The sequence below is a fragment of the Hypanus sabinus genome, chromosome 15 (genome assembly GCF_030144855.1).
Source record: "Hypanus sabinus isolate sHypSab1 chromosome 15, sHypSab1.hap1, whole genome shotgun sequence".
NCBI classification, from domain to species: Eukaryota; Metazoa; Chordata; class Chondrichthyes; order Myliobatiformes; family Dasyatidae; genus Hypanus; species Hypanus sabinus.
The window spans coordinates 36,615,696-36,633,904 of record NC_082720.1 but is presented as its reverse complement, the minus strand read 5'-3'; the positions used below and the strand labels follow the sequence as shown (position 1 = coordinate 36,633,904).

Below are 18,209 nucleotides of genomic sequence, written 5' to 3'. Positions count from 1 at the left end.
TAGCATCATTTTGACTCATTGCAATGAACTGCATTTTTCTTCCTTAAAAACAAACATTGTGCCCGCAATCAAGCATCATCTCCACCCCGGTGTAGTTACTAATAAACAAACTGAGCCACATGGAACTCATTCTGAGCAATGCTTCTTACTCAACTCTTGCTAATCACTGTGACATTCTCAAGTTTTTTTTTATGTTATTGAAATTGATTGAAATAATTGGAAATAATGAAAAGAAAAAAGTGAATGCATTTTATTCCTATTGAGTTAATTAAAACATGACTATACAATATAGCTATGGAGCAATGAAAAATAAGAGTAAAATATTATCTTCAAGGAAACTGGTGACCATAATCAACTGAGTAGTTATGTTCCAGTGGTGAAGAAGGAGCTCAGATGCAATAGGCAATAGGTGCAGAAGTAGACCATTCGGCCCTTCGAGCCTGCACCGCCATTTTGAGATCATGGCTGATCATCTACTATCAATGATTCCCAACTTTTACCATGTTTCTGACTTCAGACTACATTGTTCAATTGATAGAGGATATGCAGACATTATGAAGGAAAGCAGCACACAGAATAAAGAACAAGCTGACAAAAATTGCAGGTTGTTGTCAACAATAGAAGTTGATTGTCTCTGTACAATCCCTGGCAACTATAAACTACTGAGTGATAATTTTGCTTTGCAATAAAATTTGCAATCCCATGTGATTTACAAGCCACACTGGTCTATCCCTAGTGCTATCCTAAATTATATTTATGTTTTTTCTTCTTCAACAAATTCTGTTAATTATTATTTTTTTGGGAAAAATGGTTCAGCTTCAATATTTTATCTGAGTATGTAAACATAGAACATATATGGAGTATATTTATGAAATATATGGAGATGCATCATTAATTAAAAGAGAAATAAAAATCTTAGCATTTGGCTAAAGAACAGGTAGTCATTTAAGATCCTCAAAATGTTATTAAAAATTTCCTAAGTACCAAATGCGTTACTTCATTTTTATTTTAATCAGATGCTGGCTGATTAAAGCAGATAGAGCAGATAGTCATGTGGTTTTTATTTTCTATTTTCAGCATTCAATTCTTCTTGGTCTATTTCTTTTAACTTTGGTATAAAACATAACTTTCATAACCAACTGATTACGGCTGAAGTAGTATGAAGTACTAAAATCTCTCTCAGCATTTACATTCTCTCTATTCATAGGTGCCAGATCTAGATCTGGAAGGCTTGTTTGGAAATATTGATGATGTAATACTTGTATCCTCCAACCTACTCAAACATCTGGAAGGAACAGCTACTGGAAAATCTGACCAACTTCTCCTGATAAGTAATTTCTCTTTTAATATTTACTTAGCATTAGCTATGAAGAAAGGGTTTTTCTGTCCATTGCGTATTCACTCTTAGAAAGTTGGTAGTGTCCTTTCTCTTTTTGGTTGTTGTGCATTTTCCTCTGAATATTTTTAATCTCTATTTATGGGACACAGATATCATATCTTTTAAGTCGGCAGTGGCAGTTGCTAGCCTTGGATTAATGGATTTCCAAGATTAGCATTAGTTGTCATATACATGAAACATACAGTGAAATACATCGTTAGCGACAGCGATCAACATATTTGGGATATGCTGGGCACAGCCCGCGAGTGTTGCCATGATTATGGCACAAACATAACATGCCTCCAACTTATTAATCCTAACCTGTACGTCTTTGGAATGAGGGAATGAGGGAGGAAAGCAGAGCACTGTTTGAAACCCTCTCATTCATGGGAAGAATGTATAAATTTCTTACAGACAGTGGTGGGACTTGATCTACAATCTTACAGCTGGTGTTGTAAAGAGTTGCATTAACTGCTATGCTACAATGCTGCCCTAGAATTTTTTTTAAATTAAGAGGATTAGATCTTTTGGCTGCTCATATGTATTTCACCATTCCAGAAAGTCAAAACTGATGTTTTACCTCAGTGTCACTAATACTATATTCTTTGATTCCCTTAATGTATTTCTACTCCTGCCTACTACTAATTGACTATTTCCTTGTCATATTGTATGAGAATTAAAATAATCCCATGGCCTCTCAATAACCACTGAACAAAACTCGTAAGTGGATTTCAAAATGAGATCCATCATTCTATGTAAGACAATCCTTTAAAATTATACTTTTAAAAATGATTTTTGGGCAATTTCCATTTTTTCCTACTAACTTGACAAAGAAGTTCCAAATGTTCAATGGCAGTATCTTTTTGATACATTCAAGATCCTTTGGTGTTGCTGACATGCAGCTCTATTACTGGGGCAACAAACAATATGCTGGAAGAACTCAGTAGGAGGAGCTATATCTGTAGGAGGAAAGGAATTGTTAACATTTCAGATCAAAGCCCTGCCTCAGAACTGGACTTTGCTTTACAAAATACATTTGGATTATTAAAAGTCTGGTAGACGTCAAATAACAGAAATTAGTAACTTGCATCATTGTTTATCACAATGTAGTTCACAGTACTTATGGCATTCATTATGTTTCTTTCGCCTATAGTTGCTAAGTCGATATATGAAAGGGACATTTTACAATACAGATATTTACATGTGTACTGAATGTGTAAGTTAACTTTTTATTTTGCAAATTGAAAATTAGCGGTTTATGATTAATTACTTGCACTTGCAAAGGTTAAGATCTGTCAACTTCCATAACTTTCTTGAAGCCTAGAACTTTTTGTGCATAGCACTTGGTCGTCAGGTGATAAACAGATGGTAAAGGTTTTAGTGATACTCAGACTGTGCCAGGAATGGTCCATATAGATTAGGTTTTCTGTAGTCATCAGGTTCCTTGTCTAAAACTGCCATCAGGCCCATTGCCAATGATAATATCCACTTCAGGCTCCTGTCTGCTATTGGTCTCAGCTTGAGTTTTGCATGATGCAGCCAGCTTTCCAATTGTCCAAAAAGAACAGGAGTTCCTCCTTCAGACTAGAAATATGCTGCAGTCTCACACACAGTAAAACATCATAAATGTATCATAACACTTAATGTGTATTATTTATTTTGAAAATATCTCTCACAACACCCTCATGAATATTGGAAACTAGTACTTTACAAACATACACCCAAGGTCATTCACTTTTGTAATTTGAATTCCAGTTATGATTAGAATTTCATAACTGTTGTGATTGCAGTGTTAAGATCATTACATATTTACTGATAATTCATTTTCTAAATTGCAGAAAGCACAATGTTCATTTTATTTTTAGCTCGGTAATTTGGAAATGAACATGATCCCAAATTAAATCCAATCTTCAGTTCCATGTTTTATTTTTCTAAACCTCATTTTGTGCCTAGCATATAAAACATAGAACTGTATAGCATGGTGCAGGTCCTTATGTCCATGACGTTGTGTTGACCCTTTAACCTACTATAAGATCAATCTAACTCTTCTGTCCCACATAGCTCTCTATTTTTCTTTCATCCATGTGTCTATCGAAGAGTCTCATAATGTTTCTAAGGTATTTCCTCTACCACCACCCTTGCCATGCTTTCCACAGATCTACCACTCTATTTATATAAAAAAAAACTACCTCTGCCATCTCCCCTATTCTTTCCTCTAAACACCTTAAGGTTATGGTGCCTCATATTAACAATTTCTATCTTGGGAAAAGTCTGTGGCTGTCTCCTCTACCTATGCCTCATATCATCTTGTACTTCTTTATCAAATCACCTTTCATATTCCTTCACTCTAAAGAGAAAGGCACCAGCTTGCTCAACCTATCCTTATAAGACATGCTCACTAATTCAGGCAGAATCATGGTTAATCTCCTTTGCACCCTTTTTAATATTTCCTCAGCCTTCCTATAATGAAGTAACCAGAAATGAACACATTACTCCAGTTATGGTCTAACCAGAGTCTTATCGATCTACAACATTATGGATGTGGACCCAAGATCCCTCTGTTTCTCCACACTGTTAAGAATCCTGCCACTAACCCTGTACTCTGCTTCAAGTTTGACCTTCCAAAGTGAATCACAAGGAGTTGTGGTCATTGTCTCCAGAATACTCGCCCACTAAGAGATCTGTCACCTGACCTGGTTCATGGCTTAGTACCAGATTCAGTATAGCCTCTCCTCCAGTCAATTTGCCTACATATTCTGTCAAGAATCCTTCCTTGATATACCTGACAAATTCCACCACATCTAAACTTCTTGCACCAAGGAAGTGACAATCAACATTGGGGAAGTTGAAGTCACTCATGACAATAACTCTGTTATTTTTTCACCTTTCCAAATTTTGCCTTATGATCTGCACCTCATTGTGATTAGGAGTTCTGTTGAATACTCCCAAATTGCTCCCTTCCTGTTTCTAATTTCCATTGATCCCTCTATGACATTCTCCCTTCTGCAGTCATGATACTATCCCTGATTAGCATCATAACACCCCCATCTTTTACCCCCCTCCCAGTCTGTTTTGAAATATCTAAACCCTGGAACATCCAGTAGCCATTCCTGCCCTTGGGACAGCCAAGTCTCTGTAATGGCCACAATGTTGCATTTTAATGTACTTATTTGTGTTCTAAGTTCATTGCCCTTGTTCCTGATACTTCTTGCATTAAATTGGCACCTTTCAATCCACTGAATGGACTGTGATTATGCCCTATCCTTATCGCCTATCCTTCCTCACGGTCTCTCTTCACTTGTCAGTTATCTTCACTCTAACTGACCCATCCTCTAATCTATCCCTTTGGGTCCCATCCCTTGTCAAACTAGTTTAAATCTTCTCCAACAGCTTGAGAAAACCTGCCTGTAAGGATATTTGTCCCTCAAGTTCTGAATTATTCTGTTCCTTTTGTATGAGTCATGCCTTCCCTAATGATTCACAAAGCAGAAACCCTACATGCAGCACCAATTCTTCAGCCATACATTTGTCTGCCAAATGATCCTATTCTTACTCTCACTGGTTCATGATTCAAGCAGCAATCCAGAGATGACCAATCTCAACGTTCTGCTTTTCAGCTTCCTACCTGGCTCCCTATATTAGGAAGTTGTCATTTTGCCTACTGATGTCTTTGGTACCAATATATATCATGAGTTCTGGCTACTCACAAGGATGACGTGGGCCCAATCTGAATGCCCCTTACCTTGGCATGTGAGAGGCAACACACCATCCAGGAGCTCTTTCACGTCCACAGAATCTGTAACTATGTCTGTTTTGTAACTATGGAGACCCCTATCACCACTCCCTTTCCTCTTCTCCCCGCTGCCCTTCTGAGCCATAGAGCTGGACTGTGCCAGAGAGCTGCTCATGTGGCTTTTTCCTGAATTTGTGTGCATGTATAATACAAATGTGTTTTTTTTCTCACTTAATGAAGAACACAAAGTTCAATACAAGTAGGAATTTATAATTATTAAGGTTCATTCTTTCACAAATACCATCTCATATAAATTAACATTCAATTGGCAACTCCCTCTTCTAGAAATTGAAAACTGCTGGTGACAGTATTAATACTGCAAATGGTTAGCCTACTGTGCCTGTAAAATCTTCCCCCTTGGATGATTTCATGTTTTATTGTTCTACAACATTGAATCACAGTAACTTTTTTGACACTGATCAAAAGAAAAGACTCTTGTGTTAAAGTGAAAACAAATTTCTACAAATTGGTGTAAATTTATTACAATTATTAAACATAAAATAATTGACTGCATAATTACTGACCAGGATACTAACTCACCAACAGATGCACCTTCCAGATACAGGTGTATTTTTACTACGATAAATTGAAGACTTGTCTGCAAACAGTGATCTCCATTTAACTAATTATGTGACTTCTAAAACCAGTTGACTACAGCAGTTGATTTAGTGTGTCATATTAAAGGGGGGGGGGTGAATATTTATGCAGTCAATTGTTTTGTGTTTTATATTTGAAATTAATTTGAACTTTGACACAAAAGAGTCTTTTTCTGTTGATCAGTGTCAATAAAAGCCAGATTAAATCCACTGATATTCAGCATTGTGAGGCAATAAAATAAGAAATCTTGCAGGGGGGGTGAATACTTTTATTTGTATTTTTGTTAGCTACTTTAACAGTGAATATATTGTAGGTGGCTATTGGGTTATTTCCTACAACTCGTTCTGTGACTCAGCAGAGCTACAGCGGGAGTGATTGAGTTTAGTTGCATGAGGAAGATTGTATTGTGCTGAAGGGTAGGTAGGAATGTCTAATTTCTGGAGCATTGTATAAGGCAGATGAAGGCTTTGCATATGTGTAGATATGAAGAGAGTCTCATCAGTATAGTCTTCCTGCCTTTAAGTAAGGCAAGAGAATAGTTTTTGTTTAGTAACATGCTTTTTGGGGAGTGAGGGGAGAGGGAATGGGACTGGAAGTGTCTGGTTTCTATACACTTTCTAAACATTAACATTTTCTGCCTTAAAATTCATCTTTTGTTGGTAATGCAAATTATGCAATATAGTGACAATTATTAAAGCTGGAAAACATGGCAAGATGACAAAACTGAAGTGTCTTTTACTGAACTCATGCTATATTCATAACAATTGGGAAACTACATGAAAGCTATGACATGAGCAGGCAATGGATAACATTTAAAGAATTACTGTATGGTTATAAATAATATGTAATCATCTCTGGCAAAAAAATAAGAAATATGATCCAGAAAAAGTTTTCAAGGGGAGGTAAAAATAACATCAGATCAAATGAAAAAACTAGTGAGGCCTGTAACATTGGCATAAAAAGCAGGAAGCCCGAGGAACTGTGTTCACAAAGCAGGATCAAGGCTTTGATAAAGAAATTGAAAACCTGTGGGTTAGTGCAAAATATAGACAGACAATCAGTGGCAGGGGCCTGGGGAGTGTTGTATAACAGAAGACCAAGTCCCCAACAGTGGCAACACAGGCAATGAAGAAAGCATAAGCCTTGATCGGTTGGGGCATTGAGTAAGTCATGTTAAGGAATTGGTAAGTCATGTTATAGTTGTACAAGACATTGATGAGATCACATTTGCAGTATTGTGTGTAGTTCGGTCGCTGTACTATAGGTAGGGTGTAATTAAGCTTGAGGTAGTGCAGAAAAAGGATGTTGCTGGGACTAGAGGGCTTGAGTTATAATGAGAAATTGGATTAGATGGGAGTCTTTCCCCTGGAATGAAGGATGCTGAGGGATGACCTTATTGAGGAGCAGCCATTATAAGGTGGATGGTCACACTTTTTTTTTACCAGGCTAGGGGATTCTAAAATTAGAAAACATGGATTTAAGGTGATAGGGAAAAGATTTAAAATGGATCTGACGGCACGTTTTTCACACAGACGGTGGTGGGTATATAAAACCAGCTGCCGAAGAAATTGGTACAGGAAGGTACAAATACATTTGAAAGTCCTGTGGACCTGTACATGGATAGGAATGATTTAGAGAGAGATGGGTCAAATGCAGGCAAATGAGATGAGTTCAGGTAGGTGCTTTGCTCAGGAACGATGTTGGGCTGAAGGGCCTGTTTCTGTTCTGTATATCTGTATGATGCTACTATAAGAGCTTCTATAAATATGTAAAAAGGACAGTAGCTCAAGTTTAAGAAGCACTCCTACAGATTCAAACAGAAAATAAGGCTGTGGAATAAAGAAATAGAACGTGAATATTTTATGTGCCTTCACAAAAGAAAATGCACTAAGTTTTCTAAAATTGCAAAGAACCACACATGTAGAGTGAAGGTCAGAAAAAATTATAAAATATTTCAAGAGATTAATTGAACTGAAAGGCAGGATCTGATGTTCTATATATTAAAATTTTAAAGCAAGTGGTCGTGGACATTTGGCTAGGCTAGTTGTCATACTTCAAAATTTCACTGTTACCACAAATTTTGTACCAGGCTTTCTGTATATGCTTCTCTGTGATTCTGCCCCAATTTCTTTCTCTCCCCCTGTCCTCCCCCCCCCCCTGTATTTCATGTCTTTCTTTTTAATATGTCAATGGTCTTTCTAATTATAATCTAAAACCAAGATGATAATTTGGTGTTTCAAATCCTAATTCATTGATTTATTTTTAAATCCTGTATGACTTGTACTTCCATGTCTATGACAATGTACATATTAAGGAAGCTGCCAAGCATACTCATTAATGCCAAATCAGGTGCAACTGAGGTTTTGAAACAAATTATGAAAAGGTATTCTGCCCATGTGTGTTTGAGTGAGAGAACTTAAATGATGTGAGTCTAGCACACTAAAGCAGGTCATAACTTGTGGTTATTAGTTTCAAGAGTTCCAATCTTGGTCAACTCATAAGGTGTCTAAGACATCAAGATGTAATCGTTACCTCCTCCTCTGCTTCTGATATCCTCAGGCCTCTCCTTGTTAATCATGATTAACACTCCAACCATCACCACTCTACCCATTTTTCTCCTCCAGCCATCTATGAACCCTGCAAGAATTTCTTGCTAAACCCTCTTCTGAGCAAGTATCTCTCTGTCCTGCACCTTCACCACCTCAATGCTCTCATTAACCAGCCCACACCCTCCTGTACTCACATACTGTACTGAACTGTTTGCCAAGTACACCCTGCTCTCCTCCTCCACTAGTTGCATCATAGTAGGATGCTTATAGACAAAAGCCCTTTGAACACTCAAATTGTGCAATAACTGGTCCATTGCCATCAATTCCTGAACATCAACAGAATTATGTGGTAGTGATCCTTGTAGGAAATTGGAAAGGAATATTATTCAGCATCAGTTTAATCTACCTTTTTAGAAGCAATACTATTTTTGTTAGGATGTATTTTGTATGGGCTTTTAGGGCCTTTCAATGCTACTGAGCTAAGAATGAAGCTCATAAGAAGTATTTTACTTAACCCTTTGATAAAATGACTCACTTTATTTGTTGGGTAAAAAAATTATGTTGTATTCATTTCAGGAGTACAGATCAATACATGATCTGCTGAGTGATGCATGAGTAACCTCTTTCTGTCTATGATTTACACCACAGAATACATTCCTGGGAATTAAAAGAACACACACAAAATGCTGGCGGGACACAGCAGGCTAGGCAGCATCTATACGTAGAAGCTCTGTCGACGTTTCGGGCCGAGACCCTTCATCAGGACTAACTGAAAGGAGAGATAGTAAGAGATTTGAAAGTAGTGGGGGGAGGGGGAAATGCGAAATGATAGGAGAAGAGCGGAGGGGGTGGGATGAAGCTAAGAGCTGGAAAGGTGATTGGCAAAAGTGATACAGAGCTAAAGAAGGGAAAGGATCATGGGACAGGAGGCCTCGGGAGAAAGAAAGGGGGGGGGAAGCACCAGAGGGAGATGGAGAACAGGCAGAGTGATGGGCAGAGAGAGAGAGAAAAAAACAACAACAACTAAATATGTCAGGGATGGGATAAGAAGGGCAGGAGGGGCATTAACGGAAATTAGAGAAGTCAATGTTCATGCCAGCAAGTTGGAAGCTACCCAGCCGGGATATAAGGTGTTGTTCCTCCAACCTGAGTTTGGATTCATTTTGATGGTAGAGGAGGCCATGGATAGACATATCAGAATGGGAATGGGACGTGGAATTAAAATTTGTGGCCACTGGGAGATCCTGCTTTCTCTGGCAGACCGAGTGTAGGTGTTCAGTGAAACGGTCTCCTAGTCTGCGTTGGCTCTCACCAATATATAAAAGGCCACACTGGGAGCACCGGACGCAGTATACCACACCAGCCGACTCACAGGTGAAGTGTTGCCTCACCTGGAAGGACTGTCTGGGGCCCTGAATGGTGGTGAGGGAGGAAGTGTAAGGGCAGGTGTAGCACTTGTTCCGTTTACAAGGATAAGTGTCAGGAGGGAGATTGGTGGGAAGGGATGGGGGGGACGAGTGGACAAGGGAGTCGCGTAGGGAGTGATCCCTGTGGAAAGCAGAAAGAGTGAGGGAGGGAAAGATGTGCTGGGTAGTGGGATCCTGTTGGAAGTGGCAGAAGTTATGGAGAATTATACAGTGGACCTGGAAGCTGGTGAGGACCGGGGAACCCTATCCTGAGTGGGGTGGCGGGCGGATGGGATGAGGACAGATGTGCGGGAAATGGGAGAGATGCGTTTGAGAGCAGAGTTGATGGTGGAAGAAGAGAAGCCTCTTTGTTTAAAAAAGGAAGACATGTCCTTCGTCCTGGAATGAAAAGGTTCATCCTGAGAGCAGATGCAGTGGAGACGGAGGAATTGTGAGAAGGGGATAGCATTTTTGCAAGAGACAAGGTGGGAAAAGGAATAGTCCAGGTAGCTGTGAGAATCTGTAGGCTTATAGTAGATATCAGTAGATAAGCCGTCTCCAGAGATGGAGACAGAAAGGTCAAGAAAGGGGAGGGAGGTTTTGGAAATGGACCAGGTAAATTTGAGGGCAGGGTGAAAGTTGGAGGCAAACCCAATGAAGTCAACACGCTCAGCATATATGCAGGAGGCAGTGCCAATTGCAGTCGTCGATGTAGTGAAGGAAAAGAGGGGGACGGATACCTGTATAGACTTGGAACATGGACTGTTCCACAAAGCCAACAAAAAGGCAGGCATACCTGGGACCCATACAGGTGCCCATGGCTACACCCTTGGCTTGGAGGAAGTGGGAGGAGCCAAAGGGGAAATTATTGAGAGTCAGAACTAATTCCACTAGACGGAGGAGAGTCTGCTCTCAGGATGAGGCTTTTCATTCTAGGACGAAGGAGATGTCTTCCTTTTTTAAACAAAGGGGCTTTTCAACTCTGCTCTCAAATGCATCTCTCCCATTTCCCACACATCTGCCCTCATCCCATCCGCCCGCCACCCCACTCAGGATAGGGTTCCCCTTGTCCTCACCAGCTTCCAGGTCCAATGTATAATTCTCCGTAACTTCCGCCACCTCCAACAGGATCCCATTATCCATCACATCTTTCCCTCCCCCACTCTTTCTGCTTTCCGCAGGGATCGCTCCCTATGCAACTCCCTTGTCCACTCGAACCCCCCATCCCTTCCCACTGATCTCTCTCCTGGCTCTTATCCTTGTAAACGGAACAAGTGCTACACCTGCCCTTACACTTCCTCCCTCACCACCATTCAGGGCCCCAGACAGTCCTTCCAGGTGAGGCAACACTTCACCTGTGAGTCCGCTGGTGTGGTATACTGCGTCCGGTGCTCCCGGTGTGGCCTTTTATATATTGGTGAGACCCAATGCAGAATGGGAGACTGTTTCGCTGAATACCTACACTCGGTCTGCCAGAGAAAGCAGGATCTCCCAGTGGCCACACATTTTAATTCCACGTCCCATTCCCATTCTGATATGTCTATCCATGGCCTCTACTGTCAAAATGAATCCAAACTCAGGTTGGAGGAACAACACCTTATATACCGGCTGGGTAGCCTCCAACCTGATGGCATGAACATTGACTTCTCTAATTTCCGTTAATGCCCCTCCTGCCCTTCTTATCCCATCCCTGACATATTTAGTTGTTGTTGTTTTTTTCTCTCTCTCTCTGCCCATCACTCTGCCTATTCTCCATCTCCCTCTGGTGCTTTCCCCCCTTTCTTTCTCCCGAGGCCTCCTGTCCCATGATCCTTTCCCTTCTCCAGCTCTGTACCAATTTCGCCAATCACCTTTCCAGCTCTTAGCTTCATCCCACCCCCTGGTATTCTCCTATCATTTTGCATTTCCCCCTCCCCCCACTACTTTCAAATCTCTTAGTATCTCTCCTTTCAGTTAGTCCTGACGAAGGGTCTCGGCCCAAAACATCGATAGGGCTTCTCCTTATAGATGCTGCCTGGCCTGCTGTGTTCCACCAGCATTTTGTGTGTGTTGTTTGAATTTCCAGCATCTGCAGATTTCCTCATGATTGCTCTGGGAATTAAAAGCTTTTTTTTCAAATTGTGCAAATTAAATTCTGTGTCCTTGTCTGTATTTCTTATAAGTAACATTCTGTACGGTGTACAGAGGCAGAATACTTGTTAACATAGGATCATGGAATAATGACCTAGAGATTGTGAGTTTCAAACCTGCCACAGTTGCGTAAGAAATTAACCTCACTTAATTAAATATAAAACTAGAAATTTCTTTATGTTTGCTTTCTGCCCCCTTCTGACTAATATGTGATTCCAGGCCCATAATAACAGCTGAACATTAACTGTCCTGTGAAATGACCCACAAAGCCATTCAGTTCAAAGCATAATAAGGGTTGGGCAATCAATTTTGCTTTAGGCAGCAATGCCTGTATCCTGTGAATGATTAAAAAAACAGAAACATAATGCAAAGCTGTAGAAAAATATAGAAGCTACTTTTTGATTCCATGGAAAGTTCCATGAGTCATCAGCTTTTCCCTCAGATCCTGCTGCCCACCTCTCAGCTGGAACTTTGGCTCATACAGGATGACCTGGTTTCAGGACTTTGAAAGCCTTGCTTTCTACTTGGCTGTTAACAGGCACATCAGAATTGCAATGCCTATTTGCTTTATCAATTCCATTGTTTTTTTGAACTTTAAGCCCCTGGCTAAAATTGGTTATTCTTTCTGGAGCAAAGTGACACACGTCAAATCAGCATAGTAAAACAAAGTAGTACCTCAATAATGGAATACTTCAGTGCTGTTTTAAACATCAATTAACCCTTCACAGTTATAGCTGCTAAGAAATGTGAACACGGTGTATTGGTAAACTGTATTGACTTGTGTACATTATTGGAGACATGCTTATATATTATACCTCTACTATTAAAGAGTAATTTTTCTAAAATTTCATGATTATTTTAGTAAAGTTATGTGCAAGTAACATCAACTAATTTCACAATAGTTTTTAAGCAGGTCACATGTAAGTACTATAATATTTTCAGCAGATAATTTTAAAATAAGTTTCTTCTGGTGATGATTTAAAAATAAAGCTAAATATCTTTGTTCTTTGAATAATCCATTGATAGTGTGTACAGTATATGGTGGAGGAAAATGTCGGGAATGGACTCACAAGCACAAGAGATTCGACAGATACTTGAAAACCTTGAGTAACACATATAAAATGCTGAAGGAACTCAGCAAGTCGGGTAACATCTCTGGAGGAGAATGAACAGTTGATGTTTTGGGTTGTAACTTTTTATCAGGAAAGGAGGAAAAAGCCAAAATAAGAAGGTAGTAGGAGGAGAAAAAGTACAAGCTGACGGTTAATAAGTGAGGAGGAAGGTGAGTGGGTGGGGAAAGGGGGATAAAGGTGGGAGGTAAAGGGCTGGAGAAGAAGGAATCTGATAAGATGGGACAATGGACCATGGAAGAAAGAGAAGGTGAGGAGCAGCAGAGGGAGATGCTAGGCAGGTAAGGAGACAAGAATGGATGAGAGGGGAATCTGAATGTGAAATGGAAAGTGAGCATGGGAGGGGACAGAAATAATCAGAGGTTAGAAATCAACGTTCATTCAATCAGGTTGGAGGCTACACAGATGGAACACGGGGTTTGCTCTTCCAACTTGAATGTGGCTGCATTCAGGCAGTAGAGAAGGCCATGGACCAACATGTCGAAATAGAAATAGAAAGTCGAATTGAAATGGGTGGCCACTGGGAAATTCTACCTTTTGTGGTATACAGAATGAAGGTGCTTAAGAAGTGGTCTCCCAATCTACACTAGGATTCACTGATGTAGAGGAGGCTGCACCAGGAGATGACCCCCATAGATTCACAGGTGAAGTGTCATCTCACCTGGAAGGACTGTTTCGGGTCCTGAATGGTAGTGAAGGAGAAAGTGCAGGTATAGCACTTGTCTCACTTGCAGGGATGAGTGCCACTTGCAGGGATCAGTAGGAAGGGGTAAGTGGGCAAGGAAGGAATGATCGCTATTGAAAGTTCAGAAAGGGGAGGGAAAGATGTACCAAGCTGTATGGTCCTGTAGTAGATGACCAAAATTACACAGAATGATCTGCTGGAAATGGAGGCTTAAGGAATAGTATGTAGGACAAGGAGAATCCTACCCTATTGTGGCAACAGGAGAATGGGCTGAGAGCCGAAGTGCAGGAAATGGAGGAGATGCCTGTATCAATGCTGGTAGAAAGGAAACATCTTAGATGTTCTAGAATGGAAAACCTCATCCTGAGAACAGATATAGCAGGGACAAAGGAACTGGGAAAAGGGAAAAAACTGAATTGCAGTTTTTTTTCAAGTGACTGGGTGGGATGAGGTATAGTAAAGATAGCTGTGAGAATCAGCAGGTTTATCTAAGATATCAATAGATAGCTTGTCTTCAGAGATGAAAAAAGGGAGATCAAGAAAGAAGAGAGAGGTGTCAGAAATATTCCAAGTAAATTTGAGGGTGGAATAGAAATTGAAGGCAAAGTTAATGTAATTGATGCAGGAATCATCACCAATGCAGTCATCAGTGTAGCATAGAAAGAGTTGGGGAGCAGTACCAGTGCATCCTACCACTAAACATATCTTTCCCCTTCTCCACTCTCTGCTTTCTAAGAGAATTGTTCTCTATGTGACTCCTTTTTCCACTTACCCTCCCCACTGTTCTCTTTTCAGTCACCTAATTGTGCAAGAGGGATACTTAATATACTGACCCTACACCTCCTCCATTCAAGGCCCTAAACAGTCCTTCCAGGTAAGATGACACTCAAAAGTGAGTCTATCTGGGTCTTCCACTATATCCAATGCTCCCAATGTAGTTTCCTCTACATTGGTGAGACCGACATAAATTGGGTGATCACTTCATAAAGCACCATTGCTCCGTCTGCCACAAAAGGAAGAATTTCCTGGAGGCCACCCAATTCAATTTGACTTCCTATTCCCATTGTGACATCGCGGTCCATGGCCTTCTCTATTGCCATGATGTGGCCATGCTCAGGTTGGAGGAGTAACACCTCATGTTCCGTCTGGGTAGGCTCCAACTCGATGGTATGAACATCAGTTTGACTGATGTATAGTAATTTCTCCCACTCTCTCCATGCTGGTTCTTACCATTCCCCATTCTGGTTCCCCTCTTATCTCTTCTTTTTTCCTCATTAGCTCATCACCTCTCACTGGTGCACCCTTCCTTCCATGGTCCTCTATCCTCTATCAGATTCTTCTTCAGCCCTTTTCCACTTAAATAATGTGCCAGTTCAAATTTTCCTGCCCTCATGCCAGGTTTGAAAATATATATTGAGTTAATGTTTCAGGTTTGAGCATCCTTCATCAGAGTGGAAAGGAAACTTCTCATGAAGAGTTTTTGGCCCAAAATGTTGACATTTCATTTCCCTACACAGATGTTGCATGACCTGCTGTGATCCTCCAGCATTTTGTGTACATTACACAAGATTTCCAGCATTGGCAGAATCTAATCTGTCTCTGAAATGTCATCTCTATTTCCTTCTCTGCAGATGTCACCTAACCTGCTCAGTATTTTCCAGTATCTTCTCTTTCATATTAGAAAATATGATACATTTGTATTTTTTATTCAGAAAGTATTTGGTACTTTATGGGTTGCTTCCATTTTATATATTGTATTATCTTTGAACAAGGAATGAATTTATGCCAAATAGGAAATGAAACAAGCTATTAAACTGCAAGCTGCCATTCAGTTGTGACATGGCTGGTGTTTTCTTCAGGTCCACTTTGTTGCAATTTTCTTCTGATCTTCTGTGCTCTCAGCATTGAAATTATTAATCCATTTATTGCCATCTATTTAGATGAAACATGGAACTTATGCCACTACCTACTTGGCATGGATATGTCATATCATAGATATTGTGTAGGATGAAGGGAATAATTAAGTTCGGCTTTTAATTACTAGTTTTAATTTGTTTGGCACAAAAAGCTGATGGGCCTCTTCAAATGTTGTACCATTCTATGTTTGAATAACTACTCCAGATTTTACTCCTTAATAGACTGGCTCCAATTTTGAGTTTGTGGTTTATTGATCTAGGCTGTTTCACCAGAAGAAAAATATTTTTTATTTCTATTCTACTGAATTCCTTTATTATTTCAAAAAACATCAGATCAATCTATAACAATCTAGGCAGAAAATACAAAATAACGTGCTTCTCAGATTGTATCTCTGAAGCTGGTAAACTTCTGGTGAATTGGCATTTTTGTTGAGATTGAAGAGCCCAGAATCTTACATGTTTCGCCAAATTGAATCTGTGTAAGTTGTTACACAAATTTTGCATCACTTCATCACCTTTAATCTGTAAAATCAGAGCTAGAGGCTGAGATGAATGAATAAGGAATCTCGGAGAGAAGCCTTTTTTTTATGCTGCACGGGGAAAAGAGGCTAGACTGCACAGGCGCGTGATGTCAGCCAGTAGAGCGCCAAAGGCTTAAAAAGACGACCATCATATCCAGTGGGCAGCGGAGTGAGAGCGAGCAGAATGGGACGGCTTTGGCTCAACAGGCTTCGGCGTGAACAGGCAGAGGTGAGGGTAGATTCCGGTGAGTTTTTGTTTGCTTAGAGTAGAGAGAATGCCAGGCAGGATGTTGGAGTGCTGCTCTTGCAGGATGTGGGAAGTCAGGTCTCCCTGACAATGACACCTACAAGAAGTGCATCCAGCTGCAGCTCCTAACAAACCGCGTTAGGGAACTGGAGCAGAAGTTGGATGACCTCCAGATCATTCAGGAGAATGAGGAGTTTATAGATATAGATTGTAGTTTTAGGGAGGTAGTTATGCCAAAGGAACAGCACACAGATAATTGGGTTACCGTCAGGTGAGGGAAGGGGAAAGGGCAGGCAGAGCAGAGCTCCCCTGTGGCCATACCCCTCAACAACAAGTCTCCCGATTTGAATACTGTTGGGGTGGGGGGGGGGGGGGGGGATGATGTACCTGGGACAAGCTGTGGTAGCCGGATTTCTGCACTGAGTCTGGTTCTGCAGTGCAGAAGGGAGGGTGGAAGAAGAGGAGAGCAGTAGTGATAGGGGACTCGATAGTTAGAGGTACAGACAGGAGGTTCTGTGTCATGACAGAGACTCCCGGATGGTTTATTGCCTCCGGGGTGTCAGGGTCAGGGATGTCTCTGATCGCATGCACAGTATTCTGAAGTGGGAGGGTGATCAGCCAGATGTCATGGTACACATCGGTACCAATGATGTAGGAAGAAAGAGTGAGGAGGTCCTGAAGAGTGAGTATAGAGAGCTTGGTAGGAAGTTAAAAAGCAGGACCTCGAGGGTGGTGATCTCAGGATTGCTACCTGTGCCACATGCCAGTGAGGGTAAGAATAGGATGCTCTGGTGGATGAACACGTGGCTGAGGAACTGGTGTACAGGGCAGGGTTTCAGATTTCTGGATCATTGGGACCTCTTCTGGAGCAGGTGGGACCTGTACAAGAGAGATGGGTTACACCTGAACTACAAGCGGACCAATATCCTTGCAGGGAGGTTTGTTAGTGCTATTGGGGAGTGTTTAAACTAGTTTTGCAGGGGGATGGGAACTAATGACAGAGCAGATAATGGAGTGGGGTGAAAATAAATGATGTTAAAAGTTCATGCAAAGTCACAAATAGAAGCTTTGTGTGTGGTGGTAATAACCTTTTGAGGTATGTCTGTTTCAATGCGAGGAGTATCGTGGAGAAGGCCGACAAGCTGAGGACATGGATTGACATGTGGAATTATGACATTGTAGCCATTAGTGAAACTTGTCTACAGGAGGGGCAAGACTGGCAGCATAATGTTCCAGGGTTAAACGTGATAGAGGCTGAGGGATGAAGGATGGGATGGTGGCATTGCTAGTCAGTGAAGATGTTACAGCAGTGCTCAGGCAGGACGGATTAGAGGACTTGTCTACCGAGGCCCTATGAGTGGAGCTGAGAAACAGGAAAAGTATGACCACATTAATGGAGTTGTATTGTAGACCTCCAAATAGGCAGCGAGAATTGAAGGAGCAAATCTGCAGAGAGATAGCAGAGAAGTGCAGGAAACATAAAGCGATAGTCTTCGTCGTCTGAACCCTTAGTGCCTAGGTGGTACATGGGGCCTGCACAAGGGTCTTCCATTTCTGCCAGTCTTTTGCTCTGCTGCTCGCCGTTACCCAGTTCATGCCGACTTCTTTCAGTTCTGCTTCCACAAATCTTCGCCATGTCACTTTGGGCCTGCCCCGACTTCGCTTTCCCTGTGTGGTTCACCTTCGTGCTACTTTTGCTAGTTGATGATTTGACATTCCCATTAAATGGCCCAGCCATCTCCATCGTCTTCTTTTCACACAAACTGAGATTGATTCCATATTGCAAGATGTAAGCAAGTCTTGTGATAGTAGGGGATTTTAAATTTCCACATATTGATTGGGACTCCCATACTGTTA

General features: G+C 41.0%; 1 protein-coding gene across 9 annotated transcripts in view; it reads left to right on the top strand.

Annotated features, from left to right (window-relative positions):
• arhgef37 (Rho guanine nucleotide exchange factor (GEF) 37) overlaps nt 1–18,209 on the top strand; it is a 188,123-nt gene that overhangs the window by 98,749 nt on the left and 71,165 nt on the right. For 7 of the 9 annotated variants that reach the window (XM_059990216.1, XM_059990210.1, XM_059990212.1 and 4 more), the window contains one exon: nt 1,208–1,331. In XM_059990216.1, coding sequence (XP_059846199.1) covers nt 1,208–1,331 — 124 coding nt within the window. Of the gene's footprint in view, nt 1–1,207; nt 1,332–18,209 lie in introns of those variants that run through there. The other 2 variants (XR_009515864.1, XM_059990218.1) reach the window with 1 other exon arrangement.